Source organism: Prionailurus viverrinus, chromosome B2, assembly GCF_022837055.1.
Source record: "Prionailurus viverrinus isolate Anna chromosome B2, UM_Priviv_1.0, whole genome shotgun sequence".
Classification (NCBI taxonomy): domain Eukaryota; kingdom Metazoa; phylum Chordata; class Mammalia; order Carnivora; family Felidae; genus Prionailurus; species Prionailurus viverrinus.
Genome location: NC_062565.1, coordinates 50,441,879 through 50,462,806, shown reverse-complemented (window position 1 = coordinate 50,462,806; position 20,928 = coordinate 50,441,879). Strand labels below are relative to the sequence as shown.

At 42.1% G+C, this 20,928-nt stretch overlaps 1 protein-coding gene across 6 annotated transcripts in view; it reads left to right on the top strand.

The window, feature by feature from the left end:
* LOC125165186 (glutathione S-transferase alpha-4-like) overlaps positions 1-20,928 on the top strand; it is a 31,687-nt gene that overhangs the window by 8,076 nt on the left and 2,683 nt on the right. For 2 of the 6 annotated variants that reach the window (XM_047857769.1, XM_047857771.1), the window contains exon 5: positions 3,679-3,810. In XM_047857769.1, the coding sequence (XP_047713725.1) occupies positions 3,679-3,810 (132 nt within the window). Of the gene's footprint in view, positions 1-3,678; positions 3,811-5,011; positions 5,273-18,112; positions 18,166-19,681; positions 19,821-20,928 lie in introns of those variants that run through there. The other 4 variants (XM_047857768.1, XM_047857767.1, XM_047857770.1 and 1 more) reach the window with 4 other exon arrangements.

The window sequence follows — 20,928 nt, the reverse complement described above, 5'->3', positions numbered from 1 at the left end:
AATCCAGTACTCCTCAAAACACTTAAAATAATGTATTTGTTCAAATCAGGATCAGACTCAAGTTTATCTGAAACTAATGTAACATTGTGTGTCAACTGTATTTCAATTAAAAAAAAATAACCCCGAAAACAATGAAACAAAAAATCCTCAAATTCATTCTCTGTCATTAGTCAATTACATTTTTAAGCTTCTTTTAATCTATAAGGTCCCTTCCTCTTTTTTTCTATGTTTTAAATATTTATTTATTTTGAGAGAGAGAGAGTGCACAAGGGAGGGGGGCAGAGACAAAGAGAATCCCAGGCAGGCTGCCTGCTGTCATCACAGAACCCAACTCGGGGCTGGATCTCATGAACCATGATGTCATGACCTGAGCCAAAATCAAGTTGAATTGGACACTCAACTGACTGAGCCACTCAGGCTCCCTTTTTTTCTCTCCTTCTATTCCTCTTGTATTTATCTTGTCAAATTTCCCATAGCCTGGATTTTACTAAATGCAGCATACTCCTTTATTCTCTAAAATTCCTGTCAATTGGAAGTTAGAATTAGAAGCCTAATCGTGTCCAGGTGTGATGATTTTGGCCAGACTGTCACAGGTGATGTTGTGAAGGTCATTAGGAAGCAGACATTATCTGGTTTTCCCTCTTCTCACAACTAAATGCGACTGATGATTAATGCCTAGACCCACTGATTTATTGGTGAATGCAAAATACTGACACCCAAATCTGTTAACCCCTCTTCATTTATTAGCTGGAATACTTTCTATAAAATGAATCTTCCCATCATAATATATTTAGTTACTTTGGGGTGTGGTTTATGTTAGGAAAGGAGGATAAATCCTTGATTCTTGCTCTGTGTTCACTGCTTTTCAAAATGAGTTAGTTACCTAGCATCTTCAAAGGGGACTAATGAGTTTATTGATTTTTCCTTCTTGTTTTTGTTCTTTAAATAACATGATGATACTGTTTATTGCCATGAATTTAAACATTGGCTGTGCTTTGATTAATGTTAGAGCTCTTCTTCTTCTTCTTCTTCTTCTTCTTCTTCTTCTTCTTTTTTGAGTATAGGGGTGCCTGAGTGGCTCAGTCAGTTAAGCATCCGACTCTTGGTTTCAGCTCAGGTCATGACTTTGTGGTTCATGGGATTGAGCCCCATATCAGGCTCTGTGCTGACAGCTGGCAGCTTGCTTGGGATTACCTCTGTCCTCTCTCTGCCCCTCCCCCATGCATGCACATGTGCACATGCATGCCCACATGTGCTCTCTCTCTCAATAAATAAATTTTTAAAAATACATAAATAAAGTAAATTTGAGTATAGGTGACACACAATGTTACATTAGTTTCAGTAATTATGCAAGTGATTATAGAAGCTCAAGTATCTTATCTTTTGGACAGTGGTAGCTTCGTCAGGTTTGCTTCTGGTTTTTGACATGGTCCCAGCAATCTTTGATTCCTCCCTTTTTTTTTTTCAGTCTGAAGAATCTCCCTCTTTTTTTGTAAATTTTTTTTGTTCTCTTTTTTTTTCAATATATGAAATTTATTGTCAAATTGGTTTCCATACAACACCCAGTGCTCATCCCAAAAGATGCCCTCTTCAATGCCCATCACCTACCCTCCCCTCTCTCCCACCCCCCCATCAACCCTCAGTTTGTTCTCAGTTTTTAAGAGTCTCTTATGCTTTGGCTCTCTCCCACTCTAACCTCTTTTTTATTTATTTATTTTTTTTCTTTCCCCTCCTCCATGGGTTTCTGTTAAGTTTCTCAGGATCCACATAAGAGTGAAAACATATGGTATCTGTCTTTCTCTGTATGGCTTATTTCACTTAGCATCACACTGTCCAGTTCCGTCCACGTTGCTACAAAGGGCCATATTTCATTCTTTCTCATTGCCACGTAGTACTCCATTGTGTATATAAACCACAATTTCTTTATCCATTCATCAGTTGATGGACATTGAGGCTCTTTCCACATTTGGCTATTGTTGAGAGTGCTGCTATGAACATTGGGGTACAAGTGGCCCTATGCATCAGTGCTCCTGTATCCCTTGGATAAATTCCTAGCAGTGCTATTGCTGGGTCATAGGGTAGGTCTATTTTTAATTTTCTGAGGAACCTCCACACTGCTTTCCAGAGCGGCTGCACCAATTTGCATTCCCACCAACAGTGCAAGAGGGTTCCCGTTTCTCCACATCCTCTCCAGCATCTATAGTCTACTGATTTGTTCTTTTTTAATTTTTAAATTTTACTTAAATCCAAGTTAGTTAACAAGAATGTCCTTCTTTTTAAAAAGATTCTGGAAAATCCTCCACCAAATAATAGGGAAAATGGCTTCCTCCCTATTCTCTCTGTTCTGTCCTTCTGGGCTCCTCTTAGACTTAGGTTGGAGCTTCCTTCTATATTACATGTCTCTTAACCTCTCTCTCATATTTTCAGTATCTTTATTTCTGTGGGTTTCCTCAGATCTTTATGCCAAATTATTTTTTTCAATTTTTCTATTGAATATTTTTATACCATTTATATTTTTCATTTAATAATATTTATTTCTTTTTCAAACCCATATGCTCTTTTTTTTCCACATGCCTTCCTCCCCCATTTTCTCTTTGAACATTTTAAGCATTTTTAACTCCTTAAAGAGTCCACTCTTGAGGCACCTAGGTGGCTCAGTCAGTTGAACATCTGACTTCAGCTCATGAGCTTGATCTCATGGTTCATGAGTTCGAGCCCTGCATTGGGCTCTGTGCTGACAGCTCAGAACCTGAAGCCTGCTTCAGATTCTGGGTCTCCCTCTCTCTCTGTTCCTCCCTTGCACTCTCTCTCTCTCTCTCTCTCTCTCTCTCAAAAATAAATAAAGATTAAACAAAAAAAATTTAAGACTCCACTCTTACATTTGGCTCTGTGACCCAAAATTCTTCTTTGTCAGTGTGTTGCCTCTGTCTTATAAAAGAGTTATCTCAAGTACAAATCATGTGCTTTGTAACTTGTGTCTGTGAGCTTGTCTTCTGCAGGAATCATTTTCCATATATTTGGCATATTTGATATATTCTATCAACTGTTTTTATGTTTGCCATGGCTGGAATACTCTAGAATTCACTGATTCAAGTCATTTTATTCATCCATACTAATACTTTATTTTTATTCACGTATCCCAGGAAGAGGTGTGGTGCCTGAATTTATCTTTGTTCCTTACCTATGGAGTAAACCCATATTTTGTACATCTGCCACTCAAAGCTACACCTGAGGGATTTTTATATTCACTTTTCATTGGATAGTAAGAAGGCTCAGGTTTGGGCTTCTGATATCCCATTGATGATTTATTTCTACTTGTGGGATAGTAGCCAGATTGTAGTTAATCATGACCTTAGTGTCTCCCTATACTAGTGGGTTCAGTTTTACTTAACCAGCTCTAAGCTTATAAGAGAGAACTCCGTTCTAACACTTTACTACCCCAAATATCTTGATAATCACTGACAATTTTCCAACAATATTGTGCCAGTTTGCAGCAGGTTTAAGAGTGTTTAAGAGTTGGTTTCATCTGACCCTTTCTAACATTCTTGGAGATTATCAAGAAAAAGATTCTTCAGTACATATGATCTTTACAAAAGAGTCCCTGCTTTTATAAGTGTTTAGCCAGGCAAAATAGTCTTTACTTTTATATGATATTCTTTGTCATCTTTCTTTCTGCAGATTTTGAATGACCATGGAGAAGATTTTCTCGTTGGCAACAAATTCAGTTGGGCAGACATACAACTGTTGGAAGCTATTTTAATGGTGGAAGAACTCGATGCTTCTGTTCTTTCTGACTTCCCTCTACTGAAGGTAGTGTATTAATATCCACATGAAACCCAAGAAAAAGTGAATAGAAACAAAGACTAAAACAAAATGCATCTCCAGGTCATCTTAAAAGAAGACTGCTAAAAAAATTTTTTTTAATGTTTATTTATTTTTCAGAGAGAGACAGAGGATGAGTAGGGGAGGGGCAGAGAGAGAGGGAGACACAGAATCGGAAGCAGGCTCTAGGCTCTGGCCTGTCAGCACAGAGCCTGATGCGGGGCTCAAATTCATGAGCTGTGAGATCATGACCTGGCCTGAACTCCGAGGCCTAACTGACAGAGCCACCCAGGGACCCCAGGCATCTGATTCTTGATTTCAGCTCAGATCATGATTTCGTAGTTCATGAGATCAAGCCTCACATCGGGCTCCATGCTGCCAACTGCTAATGCTTGGGATTCTCTCTCTCCCTCTCTTTTTTTGCCCCTCCCCTTTTTTCCCTTTAAACTAAACAGTGCATCCTAGAGCTCTTTCCCTGTTAATACAGGGGTCTTCCTCTTCTTCTTACATATTATATCATTTTAAATTACTGAACTGTGTACTTTGTAGGGATGTACCATAGTTTATATAACCAGTTTTCTGTTCTTGGAAATATAGGTTATTTCTGACTTTTCACTGTGCTAACATTCTTATCGTTATTTCTTCGCTCGTACGTTATGTTATTTCTTTGCTCACCCTTATAAGAAATTCCTAGAACAGGAATCAGTAGGTCAAAGAGTATGAATTTTTTAGAGTTTTTAATATGAACCTCTTTGAGACAATGATTTTTTATTTTTTGAATTTTTGAGAGAGAGTGTGTGTGTGGGGGGTGGGGAGGGGCAGAGAGAGAGAGAGGGACAGAGAGAATCTTAAGCAGGCTCCATGCCCAGCATGGGGCCCAACATGGGGGCTCCATCTCACGACCCTGGGTTTATGACCTGAGCTGAAATCAAGAGTCGGACACACTGACTGAGCCACACATGCACCCGAATGATTGTTTAACAAAACAGTTTATTCAGGCTAAACATACTAGCAATTGTATTACCATCCTGGGAACATCCAGAAAACAGGCCTTAAGAATTAATTCAGATTCAACACACTGAGCTCCATAAGCTGGCAGCCTAAGCACTCTCCTCCCATGACAAAGTTATGATTTTCTTAAAGGTTGTGGCTGCTATGGAGGCTTTCATTTTACTGATTCTCATTTCAGGCATTTAAAGCAAGAATCAGCAACATCCCTACAATTAAGAAGTTCCTGCAGCCTGGGAGTCCGAGGAAGCCACCCTCAGATAGCCACTATGTGGAGGTAGTCAGGGGCATCCTGCAGTTCTGATGAAAGTAGGTCTTACAGTGGCAAACAGCCATGATCCAGTCATAGGATCAGTACGGTCCTCTGCAAACTGAAGCAAACTATAGATTCTAGGAGTAAAGTGTCTGAAAAGAACAAAACCATACTACTAGGAACAGCAAACACTGATTAAATGCAATACGAAACCATTCTGATGTGTGAAATTTTTTTAAGCTTGTCGATCGTGGATGATGGTTACAACCTTTATGAAATCGGTGTTGTGTGTAAATAAATAGGAGGCAGTATGGGGCGCCTGGATGTTTCAGTTGGTTGAGCATCCGACTTCAGCTCAGGTCATGATCTCGCAGTTCATGAGTTTGAGCCCTGCGTCAGGCTCTGTGCTGACACCTCAGAGCCTAGAGCTTGCTTCTGAATCTGTGACTCCCTCTTTCTCTGCCCCTCTACTGCTCATACTCTGTCTCTAAAAAAATAAACAAATGTTAAAAAATGTTTTTTTTAAAATAAGAGGCAGTGTGTATTTAGGGCAGCGGCCTACATAAGGCACTGTTCTCGCTGTCTGTACCAAGATCAGGACCACTGTTGGAAGAGTGAACAGAGAGATTTGGGGGCCAGGATCTCTCCAACACCCACACTGACGCTGAGTACTTGGGTTAGATAAAAAGTGGCAAAAGACAAATCAGGAGTGACATGATGGCTGATGCTAGTGAATCCTAAGAGGAAGGATGGGGGACAGAGAATGTCCAGGGAACATCATTCTGTGGCCCCAAAAAGAACTTGGACAATTAGACAACCCTATTCCCCCTAACAGAGCCTCCTTAGTCTGGGTTTTGCTTTGCTGAAACAATTCCAAGTAACACTAAGATTAAGATGTAACCGATGAATATTTGTACAAACTGACCCAAAGATTCCCTGTCCTTGATAAACATGCTTTAAGTGTATCTACTGCATTCCCAAGTTGGGTATTTGGAACTCAGCTCCACATCAGGGCCCTGTTTGGTGGGGGATGGAGCAGCTGTCCAGGGTGATCTTACAGGCACGGTGGTGCTTTCCGATGGGTGGTCTGTGGTCTGGAGCAGGGCTTCTGTCAATGCTTTGAGGTACATGACTCTACCAGCTCTAAACTGCTGCTGGGCCATCCTGCCCAAGCCACACACTTGATCAGCTTTTGAGTATGTATCCAGGTACATGTCCTTACTTGTGAAATGACTTAATGGCTCACCAGACTTCATGCCACCTGAAGGGCACCACAGGGCATCCCTACACTGTACCTCACCTCTCCATTTTACCTCCCCAACTCAGATGACAGATTGGTCAACAGAGTTATAACCATGTAGACCATTCAGCATCCCCCAGCCCAGCCTGTGTATGACCTGAGCTCTTGCCCCCAAAGTAGTCAAATCCCAACCTGGGGATTCTCATTTAGCTAATTGCCCTGTCTCATTCCCCACTCTGACAAGGCCATGGTCACTACCAGATGATGAATCAGAGTGGGAGAAAAGACTTCTCACAGGGAAACTCTGCCCTTCTCTCTGTGGGATGACTTTTTCCTCTGACCTCCGCCAAAGCCAAGAGTCTGACCTGACAGAAATTAAGTAAGGAAAGGAAAAGAACTTATTTTTTCATGATTCAAAATGGTAAGCCAATCTCTTTTTGTTATAATCACATGGTCTTGGTAAATAATTCAAATAGTTTAGAAGGCTTACACAGTGAAAAATAAAATCCTCCCCTCTCTGGATTGTTCTTAAAAACAAGCACTTCCTGGGTCCTCACTCCCTGCCCTGATGTCTCCCTTGAGAACCAAGCACCATGTGGTTGAGTTCCCAAAGCCTTAAGCCTGTGTTGCCCAGGGTCCTACTTCCTGGGTTATGAAAACAAACCCTAGGTCTGACCCCAACCCGGCACATTCTCTGAGCACACCCTAAAGGCAACTAACAAAGGCACATCCAACCAGTGCCAGAGAATGATTCATTATAATACATAAAAGTTGCTGTCTTTCTTGTAATAGTCTTTATCCCTTCATCCTTCCCTATAGGGCTCTCTTTGGGCCAACTGCCTAGCTACCCAAACTAGTAGAGGTAACTCTGGGTGTCCAAGGAAGTGAGCCTCAGAGAGCCTATAGCAGTCAGCAACATTCAAGGCCCCACTTCTCTTCCATCACTAGGGAGTCGTAGCTTTGGACAGAAAAAGATGGGCAAGTGAAGACAGTCAGCTCAGTATACCCATAGAAAGGGAGGTATAGGGCTTCAAAGGTCCTTGGTCTTCTCTTCCAAAAGATTCTGGGATGAAGACCCTCTAACCATCTTTCTTTGCCCATTTCAAAAGGTTAGCCCTCTGAAAGGTGAGAATTTCTTTCCTTGGTGACTATGAATCTGTCCTATTTCAGTTAAAACCTATTTGCTTTGTTTGCTTAGACCTCAGCATACAAAGAATTAAAACCTGGGTAGTGACCCCATAATGACCCTTCCTAACTGGATGTTGATCATTAATCCTCCCTTTGGACTCCAGCTTGGACTTTGCAGCATGGGATTGCTGCATGAGTTTCTCTGATAGGTCCAGAGGGCAAAAAGACACAGCCAGAGATGGTTGTTTCCATTAGCTTGTAAAAGGAAAGGGGTTTTTTTTTTGGTTTTGGGATTTTTTCATTTGGGGCAGGGGCATGTCAGAGGGTGTACTTGTAGTTTTTAAGCAAAGAAGGAGGTTTATTAGCTCATACATCTGAAAGAACAAGTATGAATCCAGAGACTTTCAGACCATCAGGATTGCCCATATTTCACTCTGTGTTGGTCTTAGGTTCTTCCGAGGTTCTGTGATTGGCTCATCCTCATCCCAGGTGGGCCCTGGGGCTGGCGATGCTGCAGCCACAGTGGAACCACAGGGAGGAGGCAAAGGAGGTTCCTTAAAGGAGTGGGCTGGTATTGCAAGGAGGAGAGGGGAGACATGCTGGGCAGACACACCCACAAAGGTTTACTATCTCCCCAGTCTACAGAGAGGGAAAGTGAGGTTCAGCAAGTCTGTTACCCCATACACAAGGCTCCCACTGTGTTGTGCTACCAGTAGGAATTACCTTCCAGCTTTAGAGATGGGAAAAATTAGACCCACAGAGAGGAGGCAAATTCATTTAAGATCGCAAGCTGATGAGTGGCTGAGCTGTAGCCCAGACCATGGATCCATGGTCTTTTAAATAGACTGGCAGGAGCCTGGTGTTCATTTTGTGAGATTGAGGAGAGGTAGGAGATAGTCTTTCCTGATTGCTTAAGGAATGGCAGATTTGGACACAGTGTTCCCATGCCTCGCCCTCAGTAGCCATTACAATGCTGAATCAGTAAATTGTACTTTCTGGTTTTTGTTTTTTTCCCATGGCCCTTTCCATCCAGTATCTATTGGACCCTCCCCAAAACCTTGCAAGGATAAAGCTTCTTTCTTTCAGATTGTAACACTACTGGAACTTGATGATTTTTTTAATTTTTTTATTTTAGAGAGAGACAGTGGGTGAGTGGGAGAGAGGGATAGAGGGAAGAGAGAGAATCTTAAGCAGCCTCCAACCTCATCATGGAGCCCAAAGTGAGGCTCGATCCCATGACCATGAGATCATGACCTGAGCTAAAATCAAGAGTCAGATGCTCAACCAACTGAGCCACCCAGGCAACCGATTCTTTCTTTTCTTTTCTTTTCTTTTCTTTCTTTCTTTCTTTCTTTCTTTCTTTCTTTCTTTCTTTCTTTCTTTGTTATTATTTTTGTAAAGCTTTTTATGGAAGTAAAGCAAACAGTGAAGGAGGCAAATCTTACATTTACAGCTCAATGTCCATTGTTTTTGTTCTTACAAATGTCACATTTCTGTATTTTAATAGGAAGCAGTGCTGGGGATACTGTATATGAAATGTTCAATGAGTTTTAGTTAGCGTATATAATCTTGCAAACATCACCTCACTCTAATGACTCTCATTCTAGTCATAGAATGCTCCCATTCCACAAAGTTTCTTTGTCCTAGTCAAAGGCTGCCCCCATTCCAGTGCCAGGCCATCCCTAATCTGCTTTCTGTCACAGCCCATTCGCTTCTCCAAGATAAAACTGGCATGAACCCCCAATGCCAAAGGTAATAATCCTGGGTCATCTTTCTGTGACTGTCTCTTCCTGCAGAAAGGTCCAGCAGACCTGCCCTTTTCAGTGAGAGGCTGTCCTACCTGAATCGGTATCTCCTTCTCAGCAGTGAATGAAGTAAGGTAGTACAGACAACACTGGGCAAAGAGAGAATGTCAAGGTCCTGTGAGGAAACCTCAGACACTAAGTCAATTAAGGATGCTGAGGTGTAACCTCAAGGAAACAGGATTTAGTGCAAAAGTGAGTTATAATTCACTTAGCAGTTCTATATAGCAGTGTGCATAGAACAGGAATTCACACACTGTTCCAACACTTGAACATGACTATTCTGGGCCCCCTGGGCACAGAGCTTCCCAATCTGTGTGTCCTGGATGGGTTGCAGGAAGCCAGGAATTAATCAGCTCAGTCCTTGGGGCTGCTGGAGCCATGTGGTGGTTTACTTCCAGGGCTTACAAATACCACCATTTCTTCTCTCTACTGGTTTGTGAAAGGTTGGGAAATTGCCCTGGGGAGTGCAGGTGGTGGACTCCGAGTTCATAGTGTCATGAGTCAAACCGGCTCTCAACATCAGCCCACTTTCCTACCTTGGGTTATGCTTTCATCAGAGCTTCGTTTACAGACTTCTTTTCCCCCCTCTGGGTGTGGGTGTGTTGGCCAGTTATCAGGAACCTTCAGATCCTCCGGGCAATAATTTTCTTCTTGTAAAGTAACAGGTATCTCTGGTTTGTATATATGTCTCCTGGGTGTGTTTTATTGTGGTAAAATATGCATAACATAAAATTTACCATTTTAACCATTTTTAAGTGTACATTTCAGTGGCACTAAGCACGTTTACATAGTTGTGTAACCATCACCATTATCCATATCTAAAATTTTTCATCATCCCGGGGAGCCTGGGTGGCACAGTTGGTTAAGCATCTGACTCTTGATCTCAGCTCAGGTCCTGATCTCACAGTTTATGAGTTTGAGCCTTGTATCGGGGTCTGCTCTGATGGTGCAGAACCTGCTTGGGATTCTGTCTCTCCTTCTCTGTGCCCCTCCCCTGCTTGTGCTTTCTTCTTTCTCTCTCTCAGAATGAATAAATAAACATAAAAATAATTAAAAAAATTTTTTCATCATGCCAAACTGAAACTGTATACCCGTTAAATAATAAATTCCTATCCCCCCTCCCTCCCTGCCCCATCAGGCCAGCCCCTGTTAAACACTGTTCTATTTTCTGTCTCCATGAATTTGCCTACTCTAGGTACCTCAAATAAGTGGAGTCATATGATATTTGTCCTTTTGTGTTTGGTTTCAAGGTTCATCCATGTGTCAGAATTTCATTCTTTTGAAGGGTGTCTTGTGTATTTTTCGTGAAAGGAAGTTTTCTCCTGTTGTATTACCTCTGGAGGCACATTTACACGACTGTATTTTAGGACCTGAATTGCTGATACACAGACCCTGGGCTCATGATCATACAAGACGCCGCCATCTTTGTCTGAGAAGCAGGCTGGGATCCTGTTCTTTCTGGCTTCTCTGGCCACAACACTCTTCCCCTCCACAACTAGTTCTCAGCTTTATGTAACCTCCCTCTGCACAATTTGTATGCTCTACCTCGTACTTAATTGTAAAAAATTTGTCCCTTCTAAGAGGAATTTCAGGTATCAGGAAACAGGTATGGATATATCAGGGATCAAAAGTCCTTCATAGTGAAACTACACAGCACAGAGATTGCTTTAGACAACTGTCATGAGTGAAAAGTAACATTTACTGGGCATTTTCTACGGACCAGGTTCTCTTCTACGTGCTTTACATTCATTATGTGATTTAATCCTTTAGACAACTTTTCAGGAGACATAGGGTCATTTGAGATTGTACAGCGAGGAAACTGAGGCCCTGAGAAGCCAGAGGACCCAGGTTCCCAGAGACAGGACCAGGACTAGTGTAAGAGCCAGGCCTGCCCATCCCAGGCCCAAGGTGCCTTCCTTTTCCAGGGTTGAGAGCAAATGATTATAAAATATAAGGCTTTAAAAAGATCCAGACCCTGGTTGGGGAGAGATTACTTCATCTTATTTCCCTGCATGGCCTCTAATACCATCAAGGAATCCAGTCCTGCAGGGACACCCTTGCTCAGACGAGCCTTCTGGTGAGAGCATTCTAACAAGCCAGGTCCACCAGTCCAGTGACCCCAGAAGGGGCCAGAGAGGCAATTCTATTTTGTTTTTCTGGTAGTGATGGTACCTAACTATGGGCATCCTGGGTGGTGGGTGTATGTGGCCCCATTCTCCCTGGTAGGTATCCCCCAAGACCTGCCTGGTAGACTGAGGTTGTCTTCTTGTCTAGATTTCTAACTACCTGAGACAGCAGCCATTCGAGGAGGCAATTGACTTTCCTCTCTCATCTCCACTTTTTGTTTTCTCTCCTCAGTGCTTTTAAATTCTCTTCCCATAACCTCTGCTATTTATATTGATGCAGTCATCATAATGGCTACTGTCTTTGAGTGCCTTCCTTGTGTCTAGCTTCGTGCAAGGCAGTTTTTATCTGTTACTTAATCTTCAAAAACACCTTATATTGTCAGTCTCACTAGCAGGGGAAGGGCAGGGGCAGGAAGGACCGCCATTGTTATTAGACTGTGCATACCAGGGAAACCAGTCCAGTGGACAGGGGTGTGTGGAGAACTCTCAGGTTCTACTTAAAGCCGGATCACCTCTTCACAGGCCTGTAATGCATACCTAGAAGTAGCTGCTATTTCCCCAAAGTCTGAAGGCCCCTGTTGTCTCTTTACAACTGCAAAAGAATTCAAGAATCTAGTTAATTTGATTGTTTTTCCTTTTGGGTCTTTGTGGCCAAATTAAAAACTATACTTTAGTTGTATTTCTTATTCCCAGAATGCATCATAGAGAACAGCTTTATATAGTCATAAAGCATCTGGTCAAGTGTGAAAGAAGCAAACAAGAGTCAAGGGACTAGAAGAGATGCTGGAGTTAAATTGGATGATGCCTCCAGAGACAGGTCCCCTCGAATAGGCGGGCAGCCCCAGTCTCTTCTAGGGAATGGAATTGCAAAGTATTTTTCTCATATAAGATTATACCCTACCTGACCAATTTCCAAAATCAAATTTTCTGTTTAATCAGGACATCCACATCAACAAAAGCAAAAAGATTTGGAGAGTGTGTCCATCTGTAGACTCTAAAGATAGATATTTATTCTCACAAATGAAATGAATTCAACAAAAATTAAAAACCAGCTGCTTTCTGCCTCTTACTTTGACATGGATGTGTGTGTGTGTGTGTGTGTGTGTGTGTGTGTGTGTGTGTGTATGTGTGTGAATCCAGTGACAGATTTAGGCACAGTGCCTGCACATAGCAGCCCCTTGATGCATTGCAGTTTTTCTCCTTCTTTCCAAACGCAGAAAGGAGAAGTAGAGATTTTTCTGATAACCCCAAAGCCAATATCTGTTTTCGAGTTTGCCAAATATGAGGTGGGAGGCCTTGGAATCCAGAACAGAGTTACACTCTGTAGCATCATCATTGCTGATGTTGGGTGGGGAAACCTCTCTGCTCCCAGATGCTGGCTCAGTCCTGGTACAGCTGGCTTCTTACCAGCCTCTCTGGGTCTGGCCCCACAATTGGTGCCACTCCCTATGTCAAAAACAACGAAACTTTGAAAAGTGAGATTGTGGGAAAGGAGTTCCTTTGATTTGGAAAGATTAGACCCTCCTCATCTTTTGACAAAAATAACCCCTCAAAACCTCAAGGCCAGCCCAACCACTGTAGAAACCTTTACATCGATAGAAAAGAGATAAAACCTCCAAGGTCAACAGTTCTTGTAGGTCTTTTGCCAAAAGTAAACAATTAAGCCCACAGCTGGACTGTAACAGCAGCAGAAAATAACAGACATACTCTAGACTGTTGTGTCTGAAGCAGAGATTCCAGTGGCACTTCAGTGGCTGTTCCCCAGTGCCTGTGTCCCCCATCCTAGTGTGGAAGGCTCCATCTGTAGAGGGCACTTGTGTCTGAACTTCTCGTTCAGCTTACATGGTTTACACTTCCTACTTAAAGTATGGAACCAGACTAGCACTATAGATAGCACCTGGAAACATGTTAGAAATGCAGAGTCTTGGGCCCTACCCAAGACCCACTGAATGAGAATCTGGATTTTAACCAGATCCTGGGTGATCTGTGTGCCCACTGAAGTTTTTTTTTTTTTAATGTTTTTTTATTTTTGAGAGACAGTGAGAGACAGAGTGCAAGCAGGGGAAGGGCAGAGAGAGAGGGAGGGAATCTGAAGCAGGCTGCAGGCTCTGAACTGTTAGCACAGAGCCTGATGCAGGGCTCGAATTCACGAGCTGTGAGATCATGACCTGAGCTGAAGTTAGACGCTTAACCAACTGAGCCACCCAGGTGCCCCTGCTCACTAAAGTTTTTGACATGGCCTTGTACTAATACTTGTCTTTCCAAACAAACACAGTCTTGGCTCCACATGTAGAATGCTATCCTTCCCAGGTGTGAGAATGTTCTATTTCCTTTCATCCCCTACTTGCTGTCTATACCATGGGTGTAATCAAACATTTACTTAATAAGAACAACCTCAAGGCCTTGTCTCCAACTCAAACCAGATCCAAAAGGCATTCAGAAATAGGGTTGCTAATTTACCAAATAAAAATACAAGATGTCTAGTTACATTTGTGTTGCAGATAAGCAATGAATAGTTTTTTGGTATAAGTATGTTCCAAATGTTACATATGTCCTGTATTTTATCTGGCAACACTATGCAGGAGTCAAAGTACTAGGCTGCTCTGACGGTTTCCCACTTCCTCTGCCGCCTGCTTTAGGTTTCAGACCCTCAAATTGCTTCCAGTGGTGGTGTCTTTGGTTCATGTTTTCAAGCCCCAGATCATGGTTTGCTTCCTTCTTTCCACTCTGGGTGAGGCAGATGGTGAAAATAGCATTGACTTTGGCATCAGAAAGACCTGGGGCTGGCTGTGCCAACCCCGTGACTAAGCAAGTTTTCTTTCTAAGCCTGTCTCCTTATCTGTAAACTCAGTACCACAGAGAGAGTTTCCGGGACAGAATGCATCTGCTTGCCCAACGTCCTTGGTTGGCTTTAGTTATCTCTTGATAACCAGAGCCTTGGCAGGCACGGCCCACCTGTCCTTGAGTCTCTACCCTTTTCCGGTATCAACTCCAGAGAATCAGATGTGAACTATTCCATACACACCTGGGCCATCCTCACGTGGCATCCATTACTGGGCTGCCGTGAATTCAGCTCTGATTGTGGCAGTTCCCGGGTTGCAAATTTAGGATGAGATCCTTTACTCAAGTTGCTTACAAGCAAAGTGTGGTAATCATATGGTTGGTATGGGCAGCTGTGGCAACTTTTTGTTTGAGAGGAAACAGTATTTAACCCTCACCAATGGATGAGTTTTCATCATTTTTTGTTTGTTTGTTTGTTTATTTAGCGCTAGTGGGGGAGGGGTAGAGAGAGAGGGAGGGAGACAGAGAATCCCAAGCAGGCTCTGCCCTGGCAGCTCAGAGCCAGACACCGGGCTCAAACTCACAAACTATGAGATCATGACCTGAGCCAAAACCAAGAGTCAGACGCTTAACCAACTGAGCCACCTAGGCACCCCTCATTTTGGTGGTATAAATTGCATGTCTAACAAAAACATGTTTGGGGCATTATAAATTCCATGCATTCCACAAACACCTCATACTTTTTCTCCCTTTGCATTTCCACTTTTGTTTGCTCCTTGAAGCACTACTGTTGACATCACTAGAGCTGTGATGTCAGCAGAAGTAAGAAGGCACATTCTGTTCAAATGATCTTTGCCTGTTGGTAGTTCAGTGAGAGGGGAAGTTGAATTTTTCTAAATGGCTGTATCCAAACAATAGTTATTTTTACTAGGTTTATTACACAAGCTGTATGTATATCTGATATGGCTAAATAATCAAAAAGGTAAAGAAGTACCAATTTTATGAAGTGTGTTGCCTCTAAAGTTTAATAAGATTTTTTTTTCAATGTTTATTTATTTATTTTCACAGAGAGACAGAGTGAGTCAGGGGAGGGGCAGAGAGAGAATGAGAAAGAATCCCAGGCAGGCTCCAGCTGTGAGCACAGAGTCTGACCAACTGTGAGATCATGGCCTGAGCCAAAATCAAGAGTCAGATACTTCACTGACTGAGCCACCCAGGTGCCCTGAAAGTTCACTTGGATTTTAAAGTCAAATTAGCAGCAAGCCCTAGCCCCAACCATTACTGTTGCACATGCAGTGTAGGGGTCTCATTGCAGTTAAGGAAACAATATTTCACAATAATAAGAAAGAGGAGGTGGGATTTAAAAGTTACATCTGCTATGAGCACTGGGTAAGATATGGAATTATTGAATTCTATTTGTATACCTGAGACTAATAAAAAACTGCATGTTAACTAAAATTAAAATTAAAAAAAGATAAAAATTAAAAAAATTTTTTTAATTAAAATTAACAAAATTAAAATTATATCTGCTTGCTTTTCCTCATTTAAGGTTTTGGTTGTGGTTTTTGGCTTTCAGCTGGCTGTATTTTTGTCCACACAGATATTTGTCTCCATAGGTTTGCATTGCTCATCATTACCAACATACTCCTTCTGTGCCAGTAGGCCACTTTTACCCTCTGTATAATTCCAGGCATGTTCTAAGGAGGGACAGAGGCCCTCTTCACAGTGCTTCAGACCTGGTGTGCAGAGATCTGATGGTTAATCTTAACCTAAAGCCATCTGGGCTTTAACAGAGGCGCAACTTGATTGTTGATGAGTTTCAAATGGTTTGTGTTCAAAGTAGAAGGCTGTAGCAGAGGGAAGATGTATTGAAATAAACACTCGCTTCATTGAAATGAATTTGGAATTTTTTGTTCCTGTTGTAATATGAGCAGACAAGTTGAATTTTAAACATAATGGGAAAAAGTGATCAAATGAGGCCATTGTTTGCTTTTGCCTTAGTATATGTCTCTAAAAATGTTGGATAAAAATCTCCTTAATGGTAATTTGATGGCTTCCATGGTCATTTTTGTAGCTTTCCTTCTGTACTAAACTTCTACATTTCTGGAGATGACCAAACATTGAAATCAGAGATTCCAGTGACCACCTGTCAGATTCCAGGCATGTTGAACATGATCCAAAACCTTCAGAACCTGACTGAACCAAGTTTTCCTAAAGAATTTATTTCTTCCCTGTAGACTAAGTCTGGACTGTCCTAGACCCACACTGTATATACTGCACAGGCTTTCCATCTGCTGACTGGAGCTCTTTCCTGGAGGCACTTTTAGATTCGAAGAATGCACTCACCTAGTCCAAAGGAAACAGGGATCACCTGGTCCAGGCTCTCATCCATTTTATGGATGTGAAAACAAAGACCCAGAGAGATTAAGAGATTTGCTCTATTGAGAGCAAACACCAAGTTACCAAGTGATAAAGAGGGAAGCTGATATCCCCAAGAGCTAATCTGTATACAGAGCCAATGTTTTTATGACTGGTGGAGTCCTCTTTGTAAGGCTGCTCCACTGTGTGGGTTCATTGGCCAGCCGCATTTCCATCAGGGAGCTTAGAATGCAATTGATTGATTGACTGATTGATTGCCAAAATACATATAACATAAACTTTACTATCTTACTGATTTCTGAGTGTACAGTTGAGTGGCATTAAGCACATTCACATTGTTGTGTAACTGTCACCAGCTTTCATCTCCAGAACTCCTTTTAATCTTGCAAAACTGAACCTCTGTACCTGTGAAACAACTCTCCATTCTCCTCTCCCCCACCCTGAGCAACCACTGTCTCTCTGAATTTGGCTACCCTAGGCATCTCATGTAAATGGAATCATACAGTACCTGCCTTTTTTGGTGTCTGGCTTCTTTCACTTAGCATAATGTCCTCAAGGTTCATCCATGCTGTAGCATGTGTCAGAATCTCCTTCTTTTTTGAGGCTAGACAATATTCTATTGGGTGTGCACAGCATATTTTGTTTGTCCATTCATCTCTGAGTGAACATTGGGTGCTTCCACCTGTTGGCTGTTGTGAATACTGTTCCTATAAACGTGGGCATACAAGTAGTTCTTCAAGACCCTGCTTTCAATTCTTTTGAGTATATACCCAGAGGTGGAAAGGCTGGGTAGAAGTGCAAATTCCTGAACTCCATCTGAGCCAACTAAATGAGAATCTCGCCTCAAGGAGGCCCAGGATCTGTGCTTCTACAAGTTCTCCAGGTGATACTTTTGTCTTTCTTTCTTTCTTTCTTTCTTTCTTTCTTTCTTTCTTTCTTCCTTCCTTCCTTCCTTCCTTCCTTTCCTCCCTTCCTTCCTTCCTTCCTCTTTCTTTCTTTCTTTCTTTCTTTCTTTCTTTCTTTCTTTCTTTCTTTCTTTCTTTCTTTCTTTCTTTCTTTCTTTCTTTCTTTCTTTAAATATAAAATGGAATGTAGTGATATAAATGGCCTCAGAGGCCCCTGGTGGCAACATCTGAGTTGGTCACGGTTCCCAGTGGCATAGCCCACACTGGGGCACACGCAATGTCCTGTCTGTCTCATGTGGTGAGACTGGCTTTTCTGAGATATTAAACTCATAACTAGAAGGACTTCTCAGTTCCTTCCCTCCAAAATGACATCCCCCTTCCCAATCACAACCTAATCATTGCCAATGACAACCCCATCGCCAAGCAGGTGGAGGTCAATTGAACTGACAAGAATAAGCTGTTACGTGCTGCAGCCCATGCTGTTGTCTTGATGGGTCTAATCTAAATTTCCAAATGGCCATGATCATGCTCCTCTGCATTCCTGGCCACACTCAGAAATCTTACCTTCTGCATAGTATGTACCAGACAGCGCCATTCAGGTTTCAAAGTTCTATAATGTTATGGAATGAAATAACAAGAACTCATTTAGTGTTTCTGCTTTCCAGTCCGAAGAGAAATTTATAGAAACTCCAAGAAGACTTGGGGAACTTAAAGAATGGTAAGACCAGGTATCTAATTCCTCGGATGAGGGGGTCAGGTAGAAGTCATAAGTTAGGGTTTGAACACCTACTTGTGAGTGTGGTGGGAGCTGGGGGTGGTGGAATGGAAGAGGAGTGGCTCCAAGGTAAGGGGCGGGGCTCCTTGGGCAGATCTTCCACCTCACTCAAGGCTGGGTGGGCTTGAACTCTGAGTGTTTGCTAAAGGAACTATCCCCACCTCCCTATCCCCCCCCCCCCCACCATGTCCTGTGAATGCCCTCCCCTTGCACTCTCCAACTTTTCTGCCCCCAAGTGAGCTGAGTTCAGGATCCCACATAGCCTGCCCACGCAAAGACTCTCAAACACATGCAGTAGAATGAAAAGAGTAGAAATAGGCCAGCAGTTATGTGAGTTCTTTTCTCTGATGGGTTATTGCAAGCTAATATCCTATCAAATAATGCAGATTTTGAAGAGCAGGGAAAGGAACCCCTCCATAGAACTCTCTTTCAAAACTCATTTAAGTGCCATGAACACCATGAGCTTTGTTTATGAGCTCCAAGCCTGTCATTCAAAAGGCCAATACTCAAGAGGTGGGTTTTGATTGGAAAGGAATATGAGCTTTATTCAGGAGGCTGGACACATGGGGAGAAGCAGACTCTTGTCCAAAAGCCGACTCCAAGGTTTCCAAAGGAATTTTTCAGGGGGGTCAGGGTAGTTAATCAGTAAAGGGAATGCAGCGGTCTGCAACATTTCTCGATTACGCACAGACTTGATGCCAGCTGCAAATGTCATCTCACTGCTCAGAGTTGTGTGAGCGGGTCTAGTTCCTGTTTCATAATACGCAGGAGTGCTGTTCTTTCTGCAGAGGAGGTTAAGGTCTACAGATACACAAAGGGAGGTTAGTAAAATCATTTGTATGACCTAAAAAATAAAAAATATTTTGCTGAAAAAAAAATTGCTGTGTTAATCAGAAAGCCAAGGCATCTTCAAACAAACCCACTGGCTTCTGCAGCCTGGGAAAGGTCTGATCCCTCACTCCTCAAGGCCCGTGGCCAGTCTGTCACAGATCCAGGGACTTAGGTCAGCAAGGAAGGAGTGTATTAACTCAAAGCAAGTTAACCTTTAGGACGGGCTGGAGTGCTGTTGCAGACTTACTTGGGAACTTCCCATCTGAAATGACATCTGGTTGGCAGCCTTGTAGCCCTCTTCCAACATCTTCCTAAAGTCTCCATGAAGATAAATTGTCACAAAATTATGTGGGACTTCTCATCGACCTGGATGAGAAATCGAAAGATAAATGAAATAAAGAGGGTAAATGATAAATGAAATAAAAGGGTAAAGAGTAAAAGACTGAGAGGAAAAACAAGGACTCCAGGAACCTAAAAATAAAATGCCATTCTGTTAAAGTGTTAGCAGGTCATTTTAGTTTCATTTTTAAAAAAATCTCTAGTCATTTCCACAAACTTTTTTTTTCATCCAAAAAGAGTATAATCCATAAAACATTTAACTCTGCTTTTTTTTTCTTTTTTTCAAAAGATGGAAGTCTGTAAGTTCCAGTAAGTGCCAATGGTCGAAATCAATGGAATGAAGATGGTACAGACCAGAGCTATTCTCAACGACATTGCCACCAAATATGACCTCTGAGGGAAAGACATAAAGGAGAGAGCCCTGTTTGGTACATTTTATGGGTTTTCAGCAACAGTTAAGAGGAACAATCTAGTTCCTTCCCTGAATGAACAAGACTGTGCTCACAGGTTTTATGGCCAACAGCAGTAGAGGCCTTGGTGGTATAACTGAGGTCTAGCACAGGAGAGACCTACCAGGGAGAGGAAATAGTAAACTTGGCGTGGGCTCAAGTGAGTGTGGTTATATAAGGGGGTGTGTCTAGAGGTATAGCAGAATGACAGAGGTTTCCAAAACTGATGAACTATGAAACCAAGAAGATGGTGCAACATGACTCATGTACTCAGGCCTTAGGAGCTGAAGATAGCCAACAACTAGAGACAAGGGACAAGTGTCTGAGTGTCTAGAGAATAAGGCTCGAGAAAGGAAGGATCCAAAGGAGGACCCTTTGGATTCTCAAGTTTCAGAAATTACAAATTAAGAAATTACAAGTTTCAGAAATTACATAAATTATAATGACTAGGACCCTAACTTATCAGCCAGTTACATGAACTGGCCATTTGACAAAAGTTAGCAGAGGCTGGTCCTCAAGGTGCCACGGTTACTTTGAACACTTTGATACAGGACTGAAGCAGCCAGATTTAGTCAGTATGCTGTCTGGGCAATCTCCTGTCTGTTGTGATGGTACCCCATGATTGAAATTTAAATCTTATAAAGGATTCTCAGCAAGTACACAAAAATTACACATAGTTGTCATATTTCAGTAATTCTACTGCTGCATATGCACCCAGGAGAATTAAAAAAAATATTCACACAAGAACTTGTTCACAAACATTTATAGCAGCACTGTTCTTAGTAGTCACAAGGGTGAAATAAATAAAATGTCCATCAATGATGGATGGATGAGCAAAAGGTGGAATATCCATACAATGGAATATTATTTAAACACGAAGAAAATAAATTACTGATGCCTGCTGCAACAAGGATGAGCTTTGAAAACATACCATATGAAAGAAACCAGACACAAAAGGCCACATATTGTATGATTTCAATTGTATTAAATGTCCAGATGTTTAAATCAACAGAAACAGAAAGTAGTTGAGTGGTTGCCTGGGGCTGGAGGGATGAGATTATGGCGCGTGGCTGTCACGGGCACAGAA